Source organism: Ambystoma mexicanum, chromosome 7p (genome assembly GCF_040938575.1).
Source record: "Ambystoma mexicanum isolate Mex_15411 chromosome 7p, UKY_AmexF1_1, whole genome shotgun sequence".
Lineage (NCBI taxonomy): Eukaryota > Metazoa > Chordata > Amphibia > Caudata > Ambystomatidae > Ambystoma > Ambystoma mexicanum.
The window spans coordinates 919,617,310-919,632,903 of record NC_090939.1 but is presented as its reverse complement, the minus strand read 5'-3'; the positions used below and the strand labels follow the sequence as shown (position 1 = coordinate 919,632,903).

Sequence of the window (15,594 nt, the reverse complement as noted above, 5' to 3'; positions counted from 1 at the left end):
ACTGAGGGCGTCAACTCGCTCCATCCTAGATATAATGAATTGACTCTCTAATCAGGTGAACGACCCCATTGGCTCAACGCTAGTATTATCAGGCCAAATATGAATCCACAATGCATCAAAACGTCCAGAAGTGCGGACTAGGTGAGAACGTCACCAAAAGAAGTACAGGGTAACTATTGTATTGATATTGATATTTTATTTCTATCGCACTCCTACACACGTGTTTCAGAGCACAACAAGCCAAGGGAGGGGAACAGGGGAGAACAAAACAATCTTACTAGGCCCAGTGACATTAAGAATGTGCAAGTGCATGGGAGAGGAGGAGGGGGAACGTGCATGGAAGAGGGGAGAAGTGGAAAGTGTGGAGCAAAGGAGGAACAGATAAATAATAATAAATAAAAGGTAACAAACAGTGGTAGTGCAGCCAGCAATTGGCAAGTGCTGGGTTTAAGGCAGCAGACAGGGTAGGTCTGATAAGTGCAGGAAGAAAAAGGGGTGGGGGACTGTATGGGTGCAGATATAGACCCCAGTGCAAGGGGTGGCCTGGAGGCAGTACGGGAGGGTGGCAGGTTGAGCAGGTACCTGGGCCCAGGGGACAGAAGGAGGCCAGGTGCATGGTGCCAAGAGAGAACAGATCAGCAGGAGAGAGGGGGAGTGAAGGCAGAAGCAAAGGGGAAGGTTTTGAGGTGCTTCCGGAACCGGAGATGGTTCTCCTCAAGTTTTAGAGTTGCAGGGAGGCTGTTCCAGGCCCCAGCCTAAAACAGATCTACTCCCAGCTCGTTTCTTTGAAAAACGACTGACCCTGAGGGAGTTAGAGGTAGAGGAGCGAAGAGCTCAAGAGGGGAGGTATTTGCGGAGGGATTTGGACCCAGGCCCCAGAAAGCCTTGTAGACATTGCAGAGGGTTTTGAATTTAATCCTTGCATCCACTGGAAGCCAATAGAGAGATTTCAGAGTTGGAGAGATACGATCCCAGGGCTTGAGGCCAAGGACAAGTCTTGCAGTCCTGTTCTGGATTAGTTGCAGAGGGCGGAGAGTAGGGGAAGGTAGATTTAGGAAGAGGCAGTTACAATATCCCAACCTAGAGAGAACCAGAGCTTGGGAGATCATGAGCTTCTCGGGGAAGGAAAGGCAGAGTACCTCTGAAGATGTGCAGTAGGAAGTTTGACTTTTTAGAGACATCAGAGATGTGGGCAGAGAAGGAAAGTGTGGAGACAAAGATGAGCCTGAGGTTCTTAGCCTTACAGGTGGGAGTAGGATGGGGGCCAAGGGAAGCCGGCCAGAGAGTGAGGGGAAAGGATGGTGAAGGTGTGCCAATGAGGAGGATCTCCATCTTGCCGCAATTCAGACAAAGATCATTGGCTGCACACCAATTTTGAATGGCAGTTAGGCAATCAGAGATGAGAGAGGGAGAGGAGTTGGCCGAGGGCAGCCTGAAAATGAGTCGAGTGTTGTCAGCATAACACTTGAAATTTGAGCAGAAAATGGCAATGCAGTGGGCGAGAGTTGCCAGGTATTGGTTGAAAAGCCAGGGTGAGAGGTTTGATCCCTGGGGAACACCACAGGTAGAGAGGAAGATAGATGATAGGAAGGACCCAAGTTGGACCTGGGAGGGTCGATCAGAGGAAAGATGTCAGCCAGGCCAGAGCCTGATCAGTGATACCCAGGTTATCACAGAGACGGTTGAGCAGGATGGTATGGTTGACTGTGTCGAAGGTAGAAGATAGATCGAGGAGGATGAGGACAGAGGGAATGTTAGAGTCAAGGTTGGAGAACAGATCTTCACGGATGTTCAGGAGAGCAGTTTCCTTGCTTCTGGCAGCTCTGAAGCCAGACTGGTGGTTATGGAGACAGCCAACAGAATTGGAATGAAGGTTAAGCTTCGAGATGGGCAACTTTAGCAGGAGTTTGCCCAGAAAGGGAGTAATGGACCAGTTTTTTTTTATCAACCATTCACAAAAGGGGGTGAGCCCAAGTTTTTGCCAACCCTAATGGCCTTATTTTACCCTTGACCTCTCCTAACTCCAATCTGTTAGGTAATAATTCAAATACTAATCAAAGGATAATCTCTAGTGAACCAATTAGCCGCAAATGGCATTTCAAGGGCATGTGAAAAATGTGATATGGTGGGCTGTACTATTGATAAAAATAGATTTGAAATGGTGTTCCCCCTACAAGGGGTGGCTTTAATACCTCTCCTCCCGAATAACCACCTGTTTCCATCTAAATGGCTTACTAGTCCTACTAGAGCTAGTGCAGTATGCCCACTGGTGGCAGTAACGCACAACTCAAATTCGGGGAGTGACAACACAGGTGTGCACATTAGCCCGGACCTTATTTCTTTCCTGGAACACAGCCGGTATGGTAAACAAATTAAATGATAACACCATATTAAATTCTTATTCAACCTATATTATCCTGTTCAAGAAACCAGAGCAATCCATGAAATCATAAATGATAGATATAAGACTCACCAAATCTTGGCATCGAAGAATGATCGGAATAAACATGTTGGTGGGCTCGCATTTCTAAGCAGGACTTCACTAAATTGTACCCAGGTCTCAATTCATTTGCCTACAGGTTAGTGTGCAACCCCGGAATATAGGAACCCTCCCCCACAGCCGAACCAATCTGAGCAACTCGTTTAATAATTCCTCTCAAATGCTCAACAATACATCCAGTCTTTCTCTTTTTAAACTTTTTAAGGTAGAAGGTGCACATGATTGGATACTTCTAGGAAGGATTGTAACTTGAAAATAGGTACTAGCCCAGCCCACCACCTAAATTAATTGACAATCATGAAAATTCTATCTTGGGCATAACAGACACCACACTCTGGCTCCAATGGCTTCCGATTCAAATCCTGGCTTTGGGAGTGGGGGCCTAAGGTCTACCAATGGGAGAATTAGTATGGATATTCTGGGGAAACTTACTTGTAGAATCTCTTGTGTGGCCTGTACCATTGATTACTTGTATATCGCAGTCAAAGCATGACCTTTAATAATGGACTTTCACATTGTCGAAATCATTACTGACCACCATCCACTAGCTCTCCAAACATTGTGGCAGGGGGATACCAAATCAATGAACACCTTGCACCATTCAGCATTGGTTGAGGTGTGTAGTGTCCATAGGATGTGGAGATGGAAGAAGTTTTATATTGCCACTATCTATGAGAATCGAATTAAACTCAACTTTAGCTATTTTGATGTATGTATTTGTATGTATGTATGTATTTTATTTTTGTATAGCGCCGGTAGCCCAAGGGCATCAGGGCGCTTGGACTTACAACAAAAGCTGTGCAACAAACAATACATACCTATTACTACGGCAGTGAGTGCCCCTGATCACTAATTCCCCAATTCATGTCTTACTTCACTTGGACCCTGAAATCCTAAACAATTGTGATAATACATGCAAAGTTAACATCATCCTTATCAGACTCCTGTCTTAACTTTCTGAAAACATGTGTTCCTTCTAAAAAAGGAGGGTCGGTTTAACGAAGAATGCAAACTTGCCAAAAGCAAACTACCTCCAACCCTGAAAAATACTCATTTATTGAGAAATGTGATAAGCTGCTAGTCCTGCCTACAAATGGGCGGTCAGGAAAAAATGTACTTCGTGGCAAGCCTTCCAGGCGGCCTCAGGACAGAAAGACGAGATTTTGGCAAAATCAAGGCCCAATTTTCAGTGGGCCGTAAAAGGTACAGAAAATACAATTGAAGACCAGTACTGGGCACATCATTTCTCCACTTTATAGTCATTAAACAAGATTGATTTCTTTGCCCAGACCATGTGAAACCCCCGTCTGTAGCAAGATAGCAACACACCAATTATTACATATTTATTTATTTTATAGGCCCGTTAATATATGCTCTTGTGTTGCTGAATGTAGATGTTTTATTATACATGGTAAACCACTCACAATACGACCATGCGGGAGAGATGTGTCATATTTGTCTTATCAACGGGGTTTAGGATTTAATTATAGATAGTTTATACGTTTATGTAATGGTTTTCTTTTTTACCAAATGATTGAATATAAGTACATTTTAGCAAGCCTATTCTATTTTACTATTTGTGATAAGGATTTATGTGGAGTTGCTCATGCTTGTCAAAATAAAGTAATTCCTTTATTGTTAGAAATCTCTTATCAACAATATCTGCAAGGAAACACTGAGCATTACATTTGTTGCAAAATAATTGAGAACTAGCGTTATCTTGGTGGGCATACAATTATGATTGGAGTTTTTGAAGTGATAAAATGTGCTGTTGCTGCTGGATGCGATGAGACCTTGAAGTGTTGAAATACAGGTGTGTCCTCTAGAAATGGCTTTAACTCTTTTTTGCAAATATAGCTCGATAATGTGCTGCATGTTTCAGACAGGTTTTTCAACAAATGTCTCAATAATAATATTGATGTTAGTGCTTCAAAACATTGGAATTGCTGTCCCTACAGAATTTAAAGAACTCAACTTATGGACCTCAGAAGGATGATGGTTCAAGCGATCCTTGCAGGGGTTGGAACACTAATGAGCTATCCTTCTAAGATAAAACGTGAGGAAACTGTATGGGTTAGCAAGCAAAGACAAGTTAACAGTCGAGGCACTTGTGAAAATAAGCTATGAAATGTATGCATCCGTGTAAAACAGTGACATAAAAGAAGCACTATAGGGAAACTTGTACAGCCTGGGGGACACAATAGAAAAAAGCCAAGATGACAACATAAAGAGACCCGGAGAGCATAAATATCATGATGAAGCACTTAGGTGACACAAGAACCCAGTAGCAGAGGTTTTGTATCACTTGTTTTGTCCTATAAAAAGCCATAAAGCAAAAAGTGAGCAACATACAATGTTATGTTATACAATGCGCTAACAGAGCGCCAAGGAACAAGGCAAGTGGCGACAGTGCGCGGCATAAGAACCTTTAACATAACATAGGCCAAAAACGTGTTGACATTTTTTTATTCCTATATATAGTCTGTCCAATGTGAATTACAATGTTTTGTAAAGCTAACACAATACCATTAATTAGGTATTTATACATGTGTTTGTAAATCAGACATTCCTTTCTTGGACTTTTCGTAATTCTTTGTATTCAACTAATCTAATATGTAGGATCAGAATGGTCTGCCACTCAAAGATTGCGCCACACGCAAGTTCTTTCAAAAACACAAAAGCCCTTTATTCCTGGTTTACACGTGTTTTAGCTGCTCAAGAGCATTTCTCAAAACAAATGGGGCATTGACTTACTGTGCAAGGCCGACGTGAGGAGACTGGAACTAAAGCGCTCGAGGGATTTACCCGGGACTAATAAGAGGAAAAAAGACGGAATATGATTGGTCTTTTGTCAATGCCCTATTTGTTTTGAGAAAGGCTCTTGAGCAGCCGAAACACGTGTAAACCAGGTATAAAGGGCTTTTGTGTTTTTGAAAGAACTTACGTGTGGCGCAATCTTTGAGTGGCAGACCATTCTGATCTGTTATTTAAACAAGGAGGTAGGGGATTGGTTCCTCCAACAATTGCCACACAGATGCGACACGGTTGAAAAGCCTTAGTTTTTTTAATATAAAGTCGCCAACAGAAGAGGTTGTACCAACACAGATCCCCCACAAAAAACTCTGTAATCTAATATGTAGTCCCTTCCCCTTGCGTACTCATGAAATAAATATGATGAAATCGGATATTTTTGACCACTCATGTGATTGTTGTGGTAGAAGACTTTTCTAAAAGTCATTCATTTGTCACATTTCACACTTCAGTGATCCTGATCAATTGTGTTCTATGGATATGATCCTATCTTTTTTTGTATTATTCTCTGCATGAGTAAATGCTTTGGAGAAGCACACTTCAGTTTACTGGTAATAATTGCTTTTGGGCACATCCTTATTACAAAAGCAAGCAGTAATGTAGAGGGGGTGTACGACTGTTTAATCTAGCAAAGGGGCTTATTCATATTATTTGGCAAGTTTAGAAGGCTGCCAGGGTGGTGGCTCACAGTGGCAAAGCTACTGCGCAGACTGGTGAGAGTAGATGTGGCAGCAGGGATGAGGTAGAGACAAGCATGCTTCAGCACTCGAGTGTGGCAGGCTGTCTTTTAGGACGAGGTTAAGTTATTTTTCACTGCCCTAAATATCCCTCAATGATATATGATATGATATGGCATTTGTAACGCGCCTATACACAAGTGTTTCAAGGCGCGACGAGGCGGGGGGGGACAGAGGGAGACAGACAACGATCCTACTAGGCCAGGTGTCATTCAGATCGCGCAAGTGCAAGGGTAGGGGGACTGGGAAAAAGTGCAGGGGAAGGGGAGAGGGGAAGTAAAGTACATGGTTAGTAGAATACAAGATAAATAATAGGGTCAGCTGGTGGCAAGTGCAAGGAAAGTGTGGTACATGGTTAATAGAATACGAGATAAATAATAGGGCCAGCTGGTGGCAAGTGCAAGGTAAGTGCCGGGAGAAGGGGCTGTGGGATACAGAGACAGTCCCGTAGTGCATGTAGGCAGTGCAAGGAAGAGTGGCTGGGCCAGGATATGAGATCGGTGAGTGGCCCAGTTGCAGATTTAGTGCAGGTTCAGTGATTTTAGCAGGGGAGAGAGGGAGAGAAAGCGGAGGCAAAGAGCAAGGTTTTGAGGTGCTTCCGGAACCGGAGATGGTTCTCCTCAAGTTTCAGGGAGGCAGGAAAGCTGTTCCAGAGGGAGGCCCCTGCTGCGGCGAGAGATCTACCACCAGCTTGTTGCTTGGAGAAGCGGCTGACCCTGAGGTAGTTGGAGGTGGATGAGCGAAGGGCTCGAGAAGGAAGATATTTAGGAAGAGGGAGTTGAAGGTATGTCGCCCCAATGCCCCAGAAGGCCTTGTGGACAATGCAGAGGGTTTTGAACTTAATCCTTGCAGTCACTGGGAGCCAGTGTAGTGATTTCAGTCCTGGAGAGATACGGTCCCTGGGCTTGAGGCCAAGGACAAGTCTCGCAGTCCTGTTCTGGATGAGTTGCAAAGGGCAGAGAGTAGAGGCAGGAAGATTTAGATAGAGGCTGTTACAGTAGTCCAGCCTAGAGAGAACCAGAGCTCTGGAGACAGTGAACTTCTGGGGGAAGGAGAGAAAAGGAAGGATACCTCTGAGGAGGTGTAGCTAGTAGTGTGACTTCTTAGAGACGTCAGAGATGTGAGGAGAGAAGGAGAGTGTGGAGTCGAAGATGACCCAGAGGTTTTTTGAAGTGCAGGTAGGAGCAGGAAGAGAGCCAAGGGAGGCCGGCCAGAGAGCTGCAGGGAAGGAGGGAGTGGGTGTGCCGATAAGTAGAATCTCAGTCTTACTGGCATTAAGGCAGAGATCGTTGGCGGCACACCATTCCTGGATAGCACAAAGACAGTCAGAGATGAGGGAAGTGGAAGAGAAGGCCGAGGGTAGCCTGAAAATGAGCTGGGTATCATCCGCGTAACACTGAAAGTTGGGACAGAGAGCGGCTATGCGGTGAGCAAGAAGTGCAAGATACTGATTGAACAGCCAGGGGGAGAGGTTAGATCCCTGGGCGACACCACAGGTAGAGAAAAAGATGTCAGAGAGGAAGGAAGCCAGTTGGACCTGGGAGGGTCGATTGGAGAGGAAGGAGGACAGCCACGCCAGAGCTTGACCAGTGATACCCAGGTTATCAAGGAGACTGTGGAGCAGGGTGGTGTGGTTAGCAGTGTCAAAGGCAGAGGAGAGGTCGAGCAAGATGAGAACACAAGGGGTATTAGAGTCAAGGTTTGAGAGCAGGTCCTCATGGATGTTCAGGAGAGCAGTTTCCGTGCTTCTGGCAGCTCTGAATCCAGACTGATGGTCATGAAGACTACCAACAGATTCAGCATGGAGATTAAGCTGGGAGATGGCCAGTTCCTCCAGGAGCTTGCCCAGGAAGGGAGTGATAGAGATTGGGCGATAGTTAGCTGGGCAGGAGGGGTCGGAGGAGGGTTTCTTAAGAAGGGGGTGCACAAGGGAGTGCTTGAGGGGGGATGGGAAGACTCCAGAGGCGAAGGAGTGATTGCAGAAGTCAGCCAAGGCAGGCGCCAGGAAGTCGATGTGGTGCCTGATAGTTTTACAGGAACAGGGGTGGACCTGTTTTGACGAGACTTTCATAGATCGGACTTGTCTCGAAACCTCGTCTGCAGAAAAAAGGGGAAAGGCAGAGAAGGAGGGAGGAGGGGTGGCTGCCGAAAGGCCAGAGGGAGAGCAGGGAATAGGGGAGGGGAGGTGATAGGAAGAGAGTGAGGATAGGATGTCTTGAGTGTTTTAAAAGAAGTGAGAGGCTAGTGCTGTGCAGAGGGCCAGGGAGGGGACAGGAGAGGTGGAGACTGCTGCAGGGTTGGCCAGCTCTCTTGCAGATTTTGAAGAGTTCGGCAGAATTGTTAGATGCCGCAGAGATGCGGGCTTGGATAAGGGCTCTCTTCTTAGTGAGAACGGAGAGCCGGTATTGCCTTTGGAGCAGGCGGCAGGCCATTTTGTCAGAGGATGAGCCAATACGGTCAGGGGGGTAGGATAAAAACAGGCCAGTGAAGAAGTGAGTGTGAAATAAGAGCGATTGAACAGAAAAATTAGCAAATTTAATGGGGCTAACCTGTGAAAGACTGTATCAATCAATACCAAATTAAAAATCAATTATTTTCCGGGTATGACTATTTGTGAGATAGGAAAAACAGGTAAAGGGAGAGGTCCTTTAATTCTTCAACCAACAAATCTGATTTTGATTTTACATTTCGGTACAAAGGTAAACAAATAAATAAAAAAGAACTTACTTTATTTCTGAAGGGAGGTTACAGTTTTTCAGTTTAGAGAACACCAATCTGAGGTACCTCTCTATGAAACGAAAAAAATAAACATTAACATAATAGGTACCTTAGGCAAGAAGAACCACAACAGTACTTTTCATTCAGTGATATTAACACAATTTATACTTAGAAAGCGAAGTTTAGAAGGGATTCTGTGTCAAGACTGGAGGCTCCCATTATGCTTCTCTTTCTTTTATTCGACAATAAAGAAAAAGCTCAACAGCAAGATATTTGTGCACCAAACGAGTAATGTGCAGAAAACAGGTGCACTAAATATATATAATAAGCATAGCAATATAACAGTAACATCATAACATAAAAGGTAAGAGTCTCTGAAGAAACTACATTTCCCAGGGAGCTTAGCTCCAGTTCATTTAGAGGCCATCAACACGTGACCTTGTCCACCAATAGTAGTTCAGATCCCCTGCATAAACAGTCCTAAACATGATGACACTTCCTCTTTGCTGCTCACAGCAAGAGATAAGTACTTCATGTTTAGCACTGCTTACGTCATGATTTTATAATTTAAAAGATAACGTTGCAAAATGTCATAATATATGTTTACTGCATGGTTATAGACTAATACGAATTTTACTTTCAATATTTATTTTAAAAAAAATTATAATAATTCGTACTTTTATGTTGAGCTCCGACGCCAGGCCTCTGGCCTCGGAGACCGCTTAATGTGAAGCTCCGCTTCACACGGTCACAGCTGTTCAGCCGTTATTTAATCCGCTTGTCGACATACGTGCGCCGGCTTCTCCGCAGCTTTGTTGCACTCCTGAAGCACTGGGAGTCCGGCGTGGCCTAGCCAGAGCACGCTGCACCGCCTGCAGGCCGCCAGGGGAGCTCCTGCTCTCCTGGTCCTTTCCTCTACATTCCGGCGCTTGAGCGCGCATGCCTGTTATAATATAACGGTTCTTGCAGCTCGAGCGCTGGAATCTTTCCTCAGACAAGAACAAGTGTTCCTTCTCGTGGGTTTTTTTTCACCGCGGATATATCAAAGAAATCTCCTATTCAGCATATTAAGAACAATTACAAAGCTGAACTGAAATAAGATTACTGGGCAGTGAGAGAAGGTGTTCAGAAGCCCAGAAAAAAAAAAGTGAGTAAGGAGCATTTATTTTATAATGGCAGAACAGTACTCGCCTCAATCAGATCAGGCTTGGTCTGAGGCTGAGGGCGATCACTGTTACATAGATGAAGTGACAATGGCTAATAGTTTACAGAAGGTTCTGGGATCCTCTGTGGAGACCAGTGTTAAGAAAGCTGTAACGGATATGCTCATTCCCATACAAAATCGCCTAGACACTATGGAGGAGCCTTTCAGAGGGATCTCCCCTCTTGGGAGGAAGAGAGCACAGAAAAGGAAGCACCATACCGAAGGGGGACGCACACTGGCTCGCAAGAGTAAAATCTCTACGACCCCCCCCCCGCAAGCCAGCCATCTAATGCCACAGCTGCCGTAACGGACGTCTTCTCAAGGCTGAAACAAGCCTTCATGAATAGGAAGGTAACCCCTTCCCATTAACCCTCTTACCCCGAGGAGGAAATCTGGGGAAATAGACCCTCAAGCCCAGAGGGATATGGACAGGGCTCGGAAGAAGATGATCATAATAAGAACGTCTACGACGCTGATCTTTCTCACTCCTCTTCAGATGAGGAATTTCATTTTGAGGATTCAAACCCTCTGCATCAGGGATTGCGGAAGACCCCATCCCTAAAGACACAACCGGGACCAAACCTTCTACTGAAGATACATTTACCCCAGAAGACTTAATACACCCCAGGTCCACCGACTGGGAACCATCTTCCAAGACATCGAGTTACATCCACCTTAGGCTGCGCAAGCCACTCGATAAAGAAGTTCGGGCCAGACTTCGTGCTGAATGTCCACGACCAGACATTGCGGATAAAGTAGCTCTGACTCCAGAGCTTGATTCTAAAATGATTAGCTTTCTGGGTAAAAACGTTAAAGACCCCAGGAAGGGTAATGATCACGCCTGGAAGGCCTGCCAGGATAAGGTACTGGACATAGCAGGTGCACTAGCAAAAATCTCTGATCTTGCGAATGCAGCCATCACCTCATCGGACCCCATCGACCCAGTGATACTGTCCGGTTGGGTCCAGTGGGCTATTTGCCTTTTGGGCAACGCCGGTTGCGCCATCTCAACAGAGCGATGGAAAGGCATCCTATACAAAATAGTTGCCAAATTAACCGAACTTGCAGACACAGAATCCGGCCCAACTGTGCAAGGCCAGCTTTTCGGAGATCCCTTTATAAAGGAGATGACAAAATTTGTCAGGACATTCACGGCGTTGGACAAAGCACAGGCTTCAATAAAAAGAGTATTTGCAACCAAGGTTTTCTCCAGGGCCGGACGAGGAAGAGGTCGTTCTTCCGGCCATTACTTCTTTGACAAGAGACCTCAACAATCCAGAGGTCAGTATAATTCCTGGCAAGAATGCCCCGACATTTTCTTCCCCTCGAGAGGTCGTGGAAGAGGGCGTCCCTGGAGGAGAGCGGCTAGATACCCTGCCCAGCAACAACCCTCAGGTCAGTGTACTGATAACTGCGCCAGCCCCACTAACACCTATAGGAGGGAGGTTAAGGATGTTTGCAAATGCTTGGGATACCTTATCAGGAGATGCCTGGGTAAGGGACACAGCTCAGGGTCTACGCCTAGAGTTTTTCACGCAGACCATTCAGTCATGTCGCCCCACTCCCATAGTAATGTGTCTATCAGATCAAACCGCCTTAGACAGCGAAATACTCAGTCTCCATCAGAAGCAAGCGATTTGCCCCTGCACAAGTCAGGGAGGCTTATTCAGTCTCATATTTCTGGTACACAGGAAGCAAAAAGTGCACCCAGTCATAAACCTCAGAGCACTCAACAAATTCATCCTTTACCGCCATTTCAAAATGGAAGGTATACACATGCTCAGAGATCTTCTGAGACTGAACGACTGGCTTATGAGCCTAGACTTAAAAGACGCGTATCTCGCAGTGCTGATTCATCAAGCACACATCAGTTACCTTAGATTCTCCTGGAGAAATCGAGATTGTGAATTCACAAGTCTCCCCTTCGGACTCTCTTCGGCGCCTTGGGTCTTCACCAAACTCTTAAGACCTGTAGTAGCTCATTTAAGAGAGCAAGGTGTCCATCTGATAATTTATCTCGACAACATTATTTTCATGGCCCACTCACAGGAGTTAGTTCAGAAACAAACCGAACTGGCAATAAACTTGCTACACAGCCTCGGTTTTCTTATAAACTGGGAGAAGTCAGTTCTACTTCCATCCAAAAATATAGAATTTCTGGGATTCATAGTGGATACAAAGAATTCGCAGCTTTGACTCCCATCAGCCAAGATTCACTCTACCAAAAGAGAGATACACAGACTCTTACAGAAGAACATGTTCTCTCTTCGAGAACTAGCAAGAGTGATAGGGCTACTTTCATCTTCCATTCAAGCAATATTTCCCGGCCCTCTTCACTATCGAGAGCTGCAAAGACTAAAAGGCCAACACTTAAGGAGAAGCCTTTCTTATTCTCAACTCCTGACACTGTCTCCTCAAGCGAGGACAGAGCTCAACTGGTGGCTCACTCACATGGAAGCCTGGAACAGCAGAGCCATCTTTGGCTCCGCTCCAGATATTCTTATCGAGTCGGATGCCAGTCGCTCCGGTTGGGGAGCGAGATGTGGTTCCATAGCCACATGAGGGACTTGGTCCACTCAGGAGCTGGACCCTCATATCAATTGTCTAGAGCTTCTTGCAGGTTCCTTTGCAGTGCGCTCTTTTGCCAAAGACAAAGCGAGTTGCTGTATTTTACTAAAGATGGACATCATCTCAGCGGTAAGATACATCAACCATCTGGGCGGCACCAAGTCAAGACCCCTAGCAGAATTAGCCAAGGACTTCTGGCATTTCTGTCTGGATCACCAGATTTCAGCTACAGCGGAGGACCTTCCTGGCCTCTCAAATGCAGTAGCAGACAGGTACTCCCGCCACTCGACGGATTACAGCGATTGGAGAATCAACAGAGTTTTTCCTCCGCCTTCAGGAGATCTGGGGTCCAATGTCCATAGACCTCTTTGCTTCCAGACTCAACTCCCAACTACCAACTTTCTACAGCTGGAGGCCAGACCCAGCAGCAGCTGCAACAGATGCATTCCTACAGTAATGGTCCCAGGGAATACTGTATGCCTTTCCTCCTTTCACTACGATAGCGAGGACCCTGGCGAAGGCCCGTCAGGAGCATGCAAACCTGATCCTTATAGCGCCGGTCTGGACATCTCAGACCTGGTATCCAGTTCTTCTGGAACTTTCTTCGGATTCTCCAATCCTACTACCCCAGTTTCCGGATCTCCTATTAGATCCATCAGGTCAGCGTCATCCTCTCCTCCTCAGCAGATCTCTGACCTTAGCGGCCCGGAGGATTTCAGGTCAAGATGGAGAGTCCCAGGCATGTCTCACAAAGCGATCAACTTTATCTAAGAGATGTGCTCCTTGTACCCGGAAGAGATATTCCAACTCTTGGAGCATCTGGAGCTCCTGGTGCCACGAGAAAGGACTGCATCCAATGTCAGCACCTGTAGAAGAGATTTTGAATTTTCTAGCATCCCTAGCAGAAAAAGGGCTCGCCTACAGGTCTGTGAACGCCTACCGTTCAGCAACTTCTGCAGGTCATGACCTTATCCAAGGAGTACCAGCAGGAGAACACCACCTCGTCTGCAGGTGGCTCAAGGGTGTAAGGCTTACCGTCCCACCTCCAGCTCGCTATGACAAGCTTTGGGACGTTAATAAAGTACTGAACCTTTTTCTGTCATGGCCTAGTAACGAAGAACTATCACGTACAGCCCTATCTGGCAAACTCACTACTCTACTCTGCTTGGTATCCTGCAGGAGAGTCTCGGAAATCAGAGCTCTAGATCAAGCAGGCAGAGCCTTTTCTCCTGATGGCATTGTATTCCATATTCATAGAAGAACAAAGTGCAATTCCAGGGTGATTTCCTAAACCGCCTTTAGAGATCAACCTAAGCTCTGCTTGGTTAAATGCTTGAAAGTCTACGAAGAAAAGACCCTTCCTGTCTGCCCCTGTCCGCACCTGCTCTACAGCGCTGGACTCTGCTCCGCAACTGCCCCGCCCACACCGGCACCACCCTCAGAGAAGCCATCCTCATCGGCGTCATTCCGGTAAGCCCACCAACATTATTAACGTTGCTGAACTCCACTGAGCTTTTGACCACCTTCATGACCATGCACCCTAGACTGCAACGACCCCAACATCCCTATTGAACTTACTTACAGGGCTAACTTTCCATTTCACGCACACATACCTGTTGCAGTGACTGAACTCTGCCGCTTTGCTCATCAGCCGATCATCTGGCTATCTTACTGCACATGCGCATGAATGCATTTGGTCTGTCCTTACTTTGGTGAACATCCACATTGAATACCCGGAACGTTATCAACCCTATTGATTCTCCCCACTTGCCTGTTGCGCTCTTGCCCATACTGCTCACACTGCTACGTCTGGCTATATTTACCTGCTATTTGGCGTGCCCAGTCAGCTATACTAAGCCACGCCTTGACCACACTGTTTGTGATTTTGCACATGTACCTGCCCTGTTGCTATCTCGAGCCTTGCTATTGACCACACTGTTTGTGATTTTGCACATGTACCTGCCCTGTTGCTATCTCGAGCCTTGCTATTGACCACACTGTTTGTGACCTGGGGAGGGCACCCCAACCGTGTGCTATCCCCCTGATAAATACCTCTTCAGACATCCAACACCTGACACCCTACCATATTGGTTACACGAACCACCTGTCTGCGTCATGCTGCTGTGGCCATCTGCCTGTCTTTACCTTACCTACCTGGCCATCGTAGGGTACATAACCTCTACCTTTGGCACCCCCTCCACGAGCCCTGCTAAGGTACATTACACTCACATCCACAACCAACTTTCCACACACTCCCTCACCATGTACCATTGCACAGCCCACCCAACTAATCCGTACCTTAACAACCCAGCCCTGTGGCTCAAGCACTTCGCTACAAAACCCACACCTAATCATCCATGCACACTACAATCTAGGAACGCCAGACTTAGATCCAGACATCCCCGTGCACCCTGCACCCTGCACACAACGTAGCCACACCGAACATATACAGCCCGGTATACCGACACCCACTCCCATCTCTTCTTCCACTCCCATCACAGCGCTCAAGGGAGCTCTCATCAACGCCAGATCCATCAAGGCCCATGCCCTCGACATTGCTGACCTCATCACAGACCAAAACCTTGATTTCTTAGCCATCACTGAAACCTGGTTACACGCTGCCTCTGGCCCTCTACTCGCCCTAGCCTTACCAAACGATTACTCCATGATTAGAAATGATTGCCACTCCCTCTGCAACTCATCCAGAACAGGACTGCGAGACTTGTCCTTGGCCTCAAGCCCTGGGACCGTATCTCTCCAGGACTGAAATCGCTACACTGGCTCCCTGTTGCTGCGAGGATTAAGTTCAAAACCCTCTGCATTGTCCACAAGGCCTTCTGGGGCCTGGGGCCAAAATACCTTCAACTGTCCCTTCCTAAATATCTTCCTTCTCGAGCACTTCGTTCATCCGCCTCCAACTCCCTCAGGGTCAGCCGCTTCTCCAAGCAACTAGTTGGGGGGAGATCTCTCTCCGCAGCAGGGGCCTCCCTCTGGAACAGCCTTCCTGCCTCCCTGAGACTTGAGAACCATCTCTGGTTCCGGAAGCACCTCAAAAC

General features: G+C 46.5%; 1 protein-coding gene across 5 annotated transcripts in view; it reads right to left on the bottom strand.

Annotated features, from left to right (window-relative positions):
- ST3GAL6 (ST3 beta-galactoside alpha-2,3-sialyltransferase 6) overlaps nt 1-15,594 on the bottom strand; it is a 773,060-nt gene that overhangs the window by 146,127 nt on the left and 611,339 nt on the right. For all 5 annotated transcript variants that reach the window (XM_069637206.1, XM_069637209.1, XM_069637205.1 and 2 more), the window contains one exon: nt 8,776-8,836. In XM_069637206.1, coding sequence (XP_069493307.1) covers nt 8,776-8,836 — 61 coding nt within the window. The remainder of the gene's footprint in view (nt 1-8,775; nt 8,837-15,594) is intronic.